Source organism: Phyllobates terribilis, unplaced genomic scaffold (genome assembly GCF_046119375.1).
Source record: "Phyllobates terribilis strain yellow unplaced genomic scaffold, ASM4611937v1 Scaffold_4__5_contigs__length_816908805, whole genome shotgun sequence".
Lineage (NCBI taxonomy): Eukaryota > Metazoa > Chordata > Amphibia > Anura > Dendrobatidae > Phyllobates > Phyllobates terribilis.
This window is the reverse complement of record NW_027362764.1, coordinates 637,806,742-637,819,031: the sequence shown is the minus strand read 5'-3', so window position 1 is coordinate 637,819,031 and position 12,290 is coordinate 637,806,742. Positions and strand designations below refer to the sequence as shown.

Here is a 12,290-nt window from a genome sequence, read left to right as displayed (position 1 = left end):
GTATATATACAAATATACATATATATACTCATATATACACACACATATACATATAAATATATACACACATATACATATATATGCACACATATATTCACACACATGTATACATATATAAGTACACATCTATGCACATGCACACATATATATACACACACATGTATACATATATAAGTACACATCTATACACATGCACATATATATATATATATATATATATATATATATACACTCATATATATACATATTTATACACTCACACACTATAGGTTCACAGTAAGCAGCTACTACTTACCTATTCATGTATTCCCCCTCTTAATGCAGACGATCCACCGCTGCTAACATGATCTTCAGAACTCATAATTATTTGTCAAAGTCTGCAAAGTATATCATCCCCATCCCCTAGTGATAATTAGTTACCATAGCATCTAATACGCCAATGTGCCCAGAGCACACCATTAACAGTTAAACGAAGGATTCAATTTAACACATGATTATATCTTTGGAAAGCCATTCTATTAGGAGAGTCAATGTCACTCGTGCTGGGGCAATCACATGCAGGGCAAAGAACGAAGGGGGGCAGCTCATAGTACAATATATATGACCTGCATAAAGCTCCAATTCAATTGGAATCAGACACAAAGTGTTTATAGAAAATCCCCAAAAATGTCCCAAATAAAACATAAAAAGAAAAAAATATATAAAACAAAATAGCTAATTACAAAACAAAATTGATTCTGAAGGCATATCAGGAAAATCTATTTTTCTACAGATGTAGCAGCGCTGAGTTGGGAAAATAGTTAGACTAGATTGTCATTTGCTACATTTTTAGTTTGATCCTGATATGCAGGTGGGTAATATAGAAAAATAAAAACAATAGGTCCAGGTTAATAAAAGCTGACATCAGCTAAATGCAGTAGTTCCCTGTGAGTGACACCAACAGTCTATTATTTGGTAGGTGAGTGACCTGCTGTCAATAGCTGGATCCTCTGTCTATTAATGGATCTGCACCAGACAAGTCCTTTTAATGAGAAATATTAAGCAGTAAATCTTGCAGCAAATTTGTCCTATGATGTTAATTTGGAAATAAAAAAAAGTGGCGCTGGTGGTTAATTCCTAATGAGAGTGATGGACAGCAGAGACAGAACAATACAAACTAATGGCCGTGTTGCTGATCACTTTACTCCTTGATTAAAGACAGCCAATTACTGCGCAGAACAGTGTCATAATTATGCGCCTTAATCACATCCACGAGCTCTAATTGCCTTAACGATGTGTTTCATTAAATGAATGTAGGTATTATAGGCGACAGTTTTCATACACAGTTGTTTTCAAATTAACATAATATTAGACATCGTCATGGAAATTGTTTTAATAATCATAATTAGAGGCACCCAGGCTTTGTGTGGTAATGCTGAGAGACGTCTCTCTCCTGGCCTGGGGGCAGCTCATGCCACCCTGTGTGCAGTCATTCCCAGCCCTGGTCCCAGCCCTGCACTGCAAACTTACAAGTTTATAGCCCTCCTGGTATAGATCATCTCAAGTGGGGGATGGAGGAGAATCTTATTAACAAGTCAGGGTGCAGATTTTATAAGGCAGCTCCTTCATTTACAATAGAAAACTCTTACCATACAACACTGGGGTTATAGGGTGAAAGAGTTTTCTGTAGTAGTAGTAGTAGTAGTAGTAGTAGTAGTAGTAGTAGTAGTTGAGATAGTCACTGAGTACACCTCAAATTGGGATTTTTTTTGTTGTTGCAGAGGTTCACAACTCTTTTGTACACAGGATTGTATTTATGCTACAACTGAGTAAGTATAATATATAAGTATAACATATATATTTTAAATAAGTATAATACTGAGTACGTATAATATGTATACATATATATATATATTTCTATATATACTTGCTCAGCTGTAGAGAAAGTATAATCCTGTGTGCAAAAGAGTTGCGAATCTCTGCAAAAAAAATCCCAGTTTGAAGTGTACTCAGTAACAAACTTTAATAGTACTACAGAAAACTCTTTCACCATACAACTCCAGTATATATATATATTATATATATAAGTATATATATGCATACATATATATATATATATACATACATACACAAGCACGCACATGTCTTTCTCATTATATATACACACACATATATACACACAGACACATATATATATATATTTTATATATATATATATATATATATATATATATATATATATATATATAAAACACACAACATAAACACACACACAAGCACACACATGTTATCTAAAAATAACTTTTATTTATCCCAAGGAACTCATACAAAAAGCAAATACTTATCTCGGGAATATCTATCTAACTATTTAACTAATATCCAAATATCCAATTACCTATTATATTCTATCTCCCCCATATCTATCTATCTATCTACCTATCTACCCCATATCTATCTATCTATCTATCTATCTATCTATCTATCCATCTATCTATATATCTATCTATCTTTCTTCAAGTTTCATTTACAAATTATCAATAATGCAAATCCTGTTTCACTTATATAAAAAGTATCAAACAAGTCAGGAAAAAAATCGGAAGGTGTAATAAATCCACTGACAATATAAACTAGGTATGTGTATGTATATATATAAAGCTACGTGTATATAAAAATAGCCTTATATGGAAACATACACTTGACTCAAACAGCAAAAAAAAGAAAATTTAAAAAAAATGTACTAATTGCAGCATATCAAATAAATAAGAAGTAAACAATGATTCATTTTTGTATTTAAATGATAAGAAAAAATATGCTAAATATTTTTATATAGCTTTAAATTAGAAATTTAAATATTTATGCTGTCACCAATGAATTTCTTACATCTAGAAGGCTGCTGGGACACAGATGCGCAGACATAATGATAATATATGTGCTTGATAATCTGATTGACCTATTTAATGTGCAGCATTATTTTACACATCCTTGCCCTATGAGCATTCATTCCATCCTGACACACGAAGCCCTATCACGAGCCACAGACAGTAGGACAACGTCCCTTCATCTATTTCATTAAATGCCAATAATTGAATTATAAATGCAAACCAATCCATTGAATCAGATTCCGATACAAACTGTATAAATCGCCCAAGTAAAATCATACTGGTAAATCTATAAAATAACCCAACATTAAATAGATAGACAGTGCGACTCTTCAGGAGCAAGAACTAACAGGTCACCTATGTCATCAATGCATTCAGTTTGACTGAGTTAATGAAGAAGAGAGAACACATCCTTTTGCATTTTTTGGACTGAGGCCATTTATTAAAGCTCAGTTTTAAATACAATTATGTAGCAACTTTAAATCAAAATGACCTTTTATTTCATTGAGCTCAGAGACATTGAATTTCTCACATACGTTCTTGTCTATTAAGCTTTGAAACACTTGGCACAAAAGTATATAAATTAATTCAGCAAAATGTAAAATTAAAATAAAAAAAGGAAAATTCATGTCACTTTCTTCCACCTGTAACACAAGATAAATAAATACTGAAATGTAACACATGAAAGAACCACTTTCCTCACACAACATTCCATATGGAGTAACAAGGTGCACAAAATTGTGTAAAAAACCCTAAACTTTCACTCCCAACAGGTATTACTATTATTTCTTGCAAGCCATTGACATCCTCAACAAAATCTGGAGCGACGTCCTACAAAGTTCAGACACAATAAAAAATACAAATGATTTCTATCCTTGCACAGTTAAGAAGTCTTTGTAATTAAATAAGTCTATATTTCAAGTGTTTTCCTGGCTCAGAATCATGAAATTCAAGAATTCAAGTGCCTCGTTTTTAAAAGTTTAAGTCTTAAATGAATATGATCTCTAATAATACCAATATCATTATTAAGAGTTCATCATAATAAGCAGCGTTTCGGGGACATGATGCAATCATTCCACACAGACTGATGTCATTTGGCCACAAGTACCTAGAAGAAGAAGTGGATTAGATGCCATTAAAACTTCGCTGAGGTCTGGTTACCGTTCTTGTCCATCAGTGGTGAAAGAAAACAAGAATGAAATCAAATATTCTAATAACCAATGTAACAGGACTGGCAGAGGAGATCACAATGGAGAAGCCTCAGAAGTTCTTCCCAGTGACTACTGTGTCACCTTGGAGTGGTCTAGGTGGCACCAAGTCCTGGGCACCTGGTGGTATCAGCTCAGCTAGGCTAGGTTTAAGTTTTTCTTGCTGTTAAGGCTTGTCAGTACACTGTTTGCACAGACTGGAGGACACGCTGTTGAAGAGGGCACATTTGTCCGGGCAGGAGCTGGCCACGGTGCTGAATGGGTACCCAGCGCTGGCAGCCGCTTGCTCGTAGGCGCCCAGTGCAGGATGAAGAGCAGCAGCAGCGGCGGCGGCTGCGGCAGCAGAGCTGGGTATGGAGGCAGCAGAGATGGCCTGGCCTTGGTTGAGATAAGCCACCAGTCTTCTCATCTCCTCTAGCGCCTGGGCTTGCATGAGGATGTAGTTCTTGGCTAGGAGCAGGGTGGCTATCTTGGAGAGCTTCCTGACTGAGGGGCTATGGGCATAAGGGATGACAGCTCGCAGCTCGTCCAGGGCATCGTTCAGATCGTGCATGCGTCTCCTCTCCCGGGCGTTAATATTCAGCCTCAGGGCTTTCTGCTCTTTAGACTTTTTTCCTCCTCCGGGTCCTAAGGGCGCATCTGACTTCATCCCAGGCTGGGAGGATCTGTGGTCTCCTGGCCTGATGACCAGCTCACAGCGCCCGTCACTGTCATCATCGGGGCTCTGCTCCTCTCCTCCGCTGCTCTCCGCCATGGATGATAAGCCCCTGCCCGCGCCGTCTGCCCCGTACGTGGCGCACATGCTGGCAGCCGCCAGCGCTAAAGGGTCTCCCACTGCCCCCGGTGGTAGCGCGGAGGTCTGGTGGTGGCGCAGCAGATCTGCCGGGTCCGGACCATCGTAGCAGTGCAGCGGGGAGCGGTCTCCTGGCTGGGACAGGTCCAGACCCTGGGGTGAGCGGAAGGCAGACTCCATCCTCTTAGCGCCCAGAGTCTTGTGGAACAAGTCTTCTTCTGCCAGTTTCAGCGCCCTCTCCATGTCCCGAGTGTGGGGAAGAACTTCTGGCGTGTAGACAATCACACAGGCTGGGCAGCTTCTCCTGCCTCCTGGAGGGGTGTCTGCTGCTCCTCTCTGGTGCTGTGGTGCTGGAGGAGTAAGAAAGTCGCAGGGCTCCCAGGCTCTCAGCTCCAGCCTGGTGTCATCTGCTCAGGCATTCTCACATGAAACAAGCTCCTGCGCCGTTTATCTTGCTTGGATTCACCTTCAAGAGATTTCTGGAGCCATCAAGCATCAGCCTCAGCCTCAGACGGGGGAGTCTTTACATCATTATCTCTGAGTAGGTTATTATGGAGAAGACTCGCCTGTTGGGACACAGCTTTCTACCCAATCAGGTTAACGTTTTAATTAATAGGATTAAAACGGTAACAAACAATCCCAGGCGCTCTCTGGCCTCAGTCTTGTGGCTGCACTGAAGACAGCAGCATCTAGAGCTTTATAAAAGGAGCTGCTCCATTATTCTCTGCGCCATCTGTATACACAGCTCAGCGCATATGTTTGCAAGACGCTGTGTCCTGTTAGGAACCCAACAACTGCCTTTAGCTTGACATGTGTGGCGACTTTCACTCATCAATGAGCACAGTAAAAGCCCCACTTAGATGGAAGGAGGAGGATGCTCCTTCTGCAAATTACTAAACTGCGCTACACGTTTCCTCCAAGACTTTCACAGCAAGAGACTGAAGTGTCAGAGCCCCCTTAGCACCAGGTTATATAGAGGCTGCTGCCTCCATGGCGACTTTATGTGGTGTAGATCTTCATCTCTGCTCCTCTGGAGTCTATCACACAAACTACTTATTCCTCTTTTTATGATGAGATATGGGGGCTGTTGTCCAGAGTTATATAAGGCGGAGAATCAGGAGACATGAAAGCAGTGAAGTTTGCAAATAATCCACCTTAGCACTTTCTGACTGTACTTTATGTGGAGGGAGAGTCTGGGGCAATTTTATGAGTGAATCTGCAATATTGCATCTGAGCTGAAACTTGTTCTCAGAAGTAAGTTATAGGAGCACTAGGCTTCACTCCAGCTACAAATCTTCTGAGGAGGAGGTAAATGTCTTCTATATAAAGGGTATAGGAAAACTTTAATATAAGGACTCCGTGTATATGTGCAAAAACCCAGACGGCACACATACAAGTGCACACACATATGCAGGTACCCATACACATGCTGACACTGACATATATAAGCCTATAATAAACTACACACACACATAACCTACACACACACACACACACACACCAAAACTACGCACACAGTCATATACACACAAACCTACACACACCACACACACACACACACATAACCTACACACACACACACATAACCTACACACACACATAACCTACACACACACACACACACACACACACACCAAAACTACACACACAGTCATATACACACAAACCTACACACACCACACATAACAAACCTATACAGACACACACACTAAACCTACAGACACCAAACCTATACACATGAAATCTACACACGCACACCAAATCTACACACACAAACCAACACACAGCAAAACGACACACACAGACATACACACGCACACACCTACACACACACACACACACACACACACACACCACACATAACAAGCCTATATAGACAAACACACCACACACTAAACCTACAGAAACCAAACCTACACACGCGCAACAAACTTACATGCACACCCATACTAAATGTACACACACAGCACACCTACATACACCAAACTTCCAGACACCAAACCTACACACACACTAAATCTACACATGCACACCAAACCTACGCACACAAACCAACACACAGCAAAACTACACACACTGACACACACACCACACATAATAAACCTAGACACACACACACACACACAAACCACACACTAAACCTACAGACACCTAACTACACACGCATAACAAACTTAAATGCACACACACATACCACACCTACATACTCCAAACCTAAACACACACTAAACATACAGACACCAAACCTACAATTGCACACCAAATCTACACACACACTAAACCTACATACACACCAAATGTGCACACACAACATACACCAAACCTACACACATACCAAACCTGTACACAGACACATACATACACACACACCAAACCTACACACACACACACACACACACACACACACGACAATGTTCAATGATTTCTGGGTAAAATAGCATTAGTCATGCATAGCTGTGAAAATGTCTATGCTTTACAGATAATTTTAAAAAAATCAACTATATTATGTCAGAAATGTTGCAAAATTAATAAAAAAAACAAACATGGTCATAATAGGGAAATGTTTACAACTTATCCCATCCAAATTCTATAAAAAGTGCATCACAGTCATTTGATTCAGGCCTCAGACTTCATAAATCAATTCTACAATCACTAGTCAGAATTATTATTTTTTTTACTAGGTAACAACCAATGCGGCACTTTCTATTCTCTTTTATGGGACCTACAAAAATAGCCAAGCAAGTGTCCCACCTCTGAGAGCTGCACCCATTGCACTTTATAGCATATCTTGTGGGACGGTCATGCATCTTTAAGTGTGTTTACTTGCACTGAAAATTGGACATTGGTTGTAAAAGTATCTAAGTCTTCACCTTACACATTGCTTCTCTTTAGATCGATAAGCTGGCCATACACATTAGATGGCTGTCGGCTGGATAATACTTGGGCCATCGTTCAGCAGACGGTCATCTCAGCCGTCATCCTGACGTGTTTAGCTGACATTAATGTGTATGGGAGCCATAATCCTGTTTTTTGCTTGGAAAAATGCATCTAGATGCAAGTACATTCTTCAAATCTGCACTGTGAGACTTTGTAAATTCAGTACATTCACCATTAAAGTCTCCACAGAAGGTGTTTTACAGTTTTCTCAAACTCTGTAAGAGAATTGGTCTATGTATTTACCCCCATTCCCTTCTCTATTCTTTGCAAACACAGGCTTAACCTGAAGTTCTGGACCCCCACAGTTATAACGAAGCCGTCACCAACTATTTATAATGGTCCTCGCTCCGCCTGTACCAGTCGCTGTCACATTGTGTTCAAGATTATTGAAATTGTTCTTGTATTATACCCCCTTTTTCACATGTAAAGCGCCATGGAATAAATGGCGCTATAATAATAAATAATAATAATAATAATAATAATAATACTGCGGTTTTGAAATATGGGTTAGCGGCTTTTGGTCTCCTCCAGGCACCTTGACCTAGGTGGGACTGTTAAGGCCCCCATACACATTACTCGCTGATATCCATGGGTACAGCTGAAGTCTAAGGTGTTAGGGATGTTGGCCGACTGATTATCGGTGGAGATGTCGATCAGGCATGTCCGATTTCGGACTACTGATCGCACTGTTCTCTCAGAGATAAGCACTCGGCTAACATGTCAGCTGGCGGCCTTCTCATAGAGACCACAGGAAGACTCAGCCGAATGAGTGCTCCTGTGTATAGTAGAGTCAGCTGAGATGGCTGTCAGTCCAAAGATTGACTGAAGCATCTTTTGTCCAACAGCTGTCTGAAGATTTTACATTTTTGAGAAATTAGCAAACGGTAAGGGTGCTTTCACATCAGCTTCTTGTATCCCATCGGGGCATAAAACGAGCTCCAGACGTATATGTTGACCGGGCCATAGACTGTAATGGTGACAGCAGATCGAAGGTGCGCTCTGAAGTGCACCATTTTTGGGAGTGTACGCCTACTGGAGGTGGACACTCAGATGTAGTAGACTGCGTCTGGCTATCCGCCTCCTGTAGGTGTACACTCCCAAAAATGGTGCACGTCAGAGCTCACTTTCGCTCGGGCGTCACCATTACAGTCTATGGCCCCGTCGGCGCATGCGTCTGGAACCTGTTTTGCGGGGGATTTCGAACGTATGCAACGGCCGTGACACAGAACGCAATGTGAAAGTAGCCTGAGAGTGAAATGGCAATCATATTAGTTTTTCAATAACAAGAATAATTAAAAAAACCTGCTGCAATATTTTTTAAAACTTCCCATAAAAATGTCAACAATATCTATTGGTTATCACTTGGGCTGAAAGGATAACTCTAGTGGGCATGTCTTCTGGTCTTCTGAAACTAAGCATTGAGAAATTCATTCAGGAATCTTCTATATAGCCAATAAAGAGCTAGGGGCAAATAGCCTGACCTGTGAGTCATGGTAAAATTGCGTAATTACTCCAACTTCATGCAACCTCAATAATTTCCAATGAAAAAATGTTCCAACTGTTTTTTCTCTAAGGGTAATACTGAAGTCAATATATAGTTGTGGTATTTCCGCAATGTAACGTCTACTTCTTGGTGACACCATATTGCTGCAAAGTCCTAACTTCATAGTGTTATCCAGAATTAAAGAGGTTACTCTATTCTGATAAGTTGTGGATTATGAATGGCGAGCATGCTCGTTACTCGAGATTTACTAGCATGCTTGGGTGTTTTTCGAGTATCTTCAGCGTTCTCAGGTGTTATGTTTCAGTCACTCCATGCGCATGATTTGCGACTGTTTGACAGCATTAATACATGTGAGGAATGCTTGTTTCTTAGGCATTCCTCGCATGTATTAAAGCTGTCAGTCGCAAATCATGTGCACGGAGTGACTGAAACGTAACACCCAAGCACACTGAAGATACTTGGCGAGCACGCGAGCATGCTCGCCGAAAGGGTTAACTGAACATACTCGCTCATCACTAGTTGTAGGTCTTTATTTTTGTTTTATTACCCTAGATAAATATGTCAGACTGACAAATGTATACGTGAGCTTTTATATATCAGTGTAAGGGTGACCACAGACATTGACCTCGATTTATCATTGTTAGTTCCTTAGCTTTCTGGAATATTTTGCTCTTCAGAATTTGCGCCTTATTCTCTATACAATTTGCACCATTTTTAAGATGTCTTTTTATTTCTTCTTTTTTGATTTTTTTTCTACAACTTAGGGGTATCTAGATGTTGCATAAACAGATTCATGACTTTTACCAAATATCAATTTTATTAAGTGCATCTGACTCCAGTCCTTGTCTGGAGTAATTTTCTGCTGAAGTTTTCAATTTGGTACATCTTAAGACAAACGGTCAGTTTTTTAAGAGTTTTGAGACTTTCGGTGCTAAAAAGTGGCAAAAACTGGTTAAAGACAAAAATAAAGCGCATTTTAATTTTTTTAACAAATTGTGGAACAAAAAAACTTAGCGAATACCATAAAACAAAATAAAGAAAAGTGACTTCAATAAATCACAAGTAATGAATCGAACCCATTCTGTTTTGCTGTATTCATCTAAAACTCTGCCCATAGTGATGCCCAATAGTGTCATGATTTTGAAATCAAATCGTGCGGCCATTGGGCATCACTGTGGGCAGAGTTTGGACCGGAAGCGTGTAGCAAAACGCAGCTTCTGTAATGTTAATTCCAACCCAATATAGTGGGGTTAATCAAAGACCATACATATTAAAAATTCTGATCTGAGCAGATAGCCCACTGAGCATAGGCCAACATTATGCTCAACCAGTAAATATCCCATTTTTGGTTAGTTATCTGCATTGAAGATATATTAATAAATTTGGACTTTTTTTGCCCGAATCATCAAGTTTTTTTTATTTTATTTTATTTTTTTTTACCTGTGATTACAAAGTATCAACATATTTAGAAAAATTCTATCTGTCTGCGGTTATCTGAGCGCAGACATCTGGTTGTGTGAAATAGGAGCTTATCTGGGTTAATTTCATTAACTATGTGCACCCACATAGTACTTAGTGACAGGTTCTTGTTCTTGTGACATCTGTAAAAACAATATTTCCCAACACGTCAGTAAATCATTATTATGTGGCAGAATCACTGAAGGCAATGATTTTTTTTTTGCTTTCTCTGGTTACATTAAAAAGCTTTTAATTGTGTCTTTCAGAGTTGGCCCCAGGTGTTGGACTCCTTTCATTACATTTTGCTCTAATGTGATGAAATTCTAATTCTCTCCTTACCATATGGTTAAATTTCCCAACTGAGAATTAGTTGAAAAAGAAGAAATAATCTATTAATCTCCGTAATAGATTCACAAATGAGAATTGCCACAGAACCTGTTTTTCAATGGTGACAGAAAAAAAACACTTGGGTGCATTAGAGGCTGGTATGTGTAGGACAATATGGACAATACTCATGTAGAGTCGATGCTTTTAAATTCAAACTATATGTTGGGCTTAGATTTCAGTGGACCCCTTATTTATGTTAAAGGGTTTGTACTATTAAATTGGACATGTCCTAAATATCAGATGGGTATCAAATATCCCAAAGGATGGGCATTGATGCGGGGATATAATCTTTATTACAATGAATGGGAATTACAGAAACCTCCTAGCAGAAGTTTAATTTACACATTAAAAATGTCATTTTGGGGGTTTCAAATTTAACTCAATTGACATTAAACTAAATCTAATGAATACATTACTTGATTCGTAGATATAATTTTATTTGAAAGGCTCATTCGGTGAGGTGGATTCTCTAAGCCAGAGGTCAGTGTGAGCAAAATAGACCAACAGAAATGGCCCAGAAGTGCAGGCATTGCTGGGCGGCATGTGATCCTAGAAGGACCAGAACAGCAGGTTATGCAGGACAGCAGACAGACAAGCAGAGCAGGAAATACCAGAAGACACAGAGTCAGGAGAGTGGATATATTTAGGAATTTAAGATGTATAGTAAAGCCTAGACTTGCAGTAAACAAATGGCTAATTACAGTTATATGCTATCAGCAGACAGAAGATTAATGGAAGAGATATATGCAATCAGCAGACAAATAGTTATCCACAAAGCAGCAATGATGAACAGTAGTGAGTGTGTTCTGTTAACCCTGCATGCTCGGGTGCTCACCGAATATTTGCGGCGTGCTCGAAAGTTATGTTAGAGTCACTGTGTGTTCATGATTTGCCTAACAAACAGGCATTCCTCACATGTATTAAAGCTTTCAAACAGTCACAAATCATACACACAGAGTGACTCAAACATAACATTCGAGCACGCCGAAGATACTCGGAGACCACCCAAGCATGCTCGTAAATCTCGAGTAAAGAGCATGCTCGCTCTTCACTAATGAACAGCAAACTAGATAATTGCTTGCAGCCAAGATTACATACTGCTGCTGCAGAGTTGTGTGAACATCAGCAGTATTAGTAGAGAAGGA

The 12,290-nt window shown here is 39.5% G+C and overlaps 1 protein-coding gene across 1 annotated transcript; it reads right to left on the bottom strand.

Moving 5' to 3' along the window:
• Window positions 1–3,274: 3,274 nt before the first annotated feature.
• Window positions 3,275–5,920, bottom strand: BHLHE22 (basic helix-loop-helix family member e22). Its single transcript, XM_073676737.1, has one exon. The coding sequence runs from the start codon at window positions 5,100–5,102 to the stop codon at window positions 4,233–4,235; it is 870 nt and encodes a 289-aa protein (XP_073532838.1). The 5' UTR covers window positions 5,103–5,920; the 3' UTR covers window positions 3,275–4,232.
• Between the last annotated feature and the right edge of the window lie 6,370 nt (window positions 5,921–12,290).

Excerpts from the sequence above, each read along its gene's own strand:
- BHLHE22 (XM_073676737.1), bottom strand. The coding sequence starts at position 5,102 with ATGGAGAGGGCGCTGAAACTGGCAGAAGAAGACTTGTTCCACAAGACT.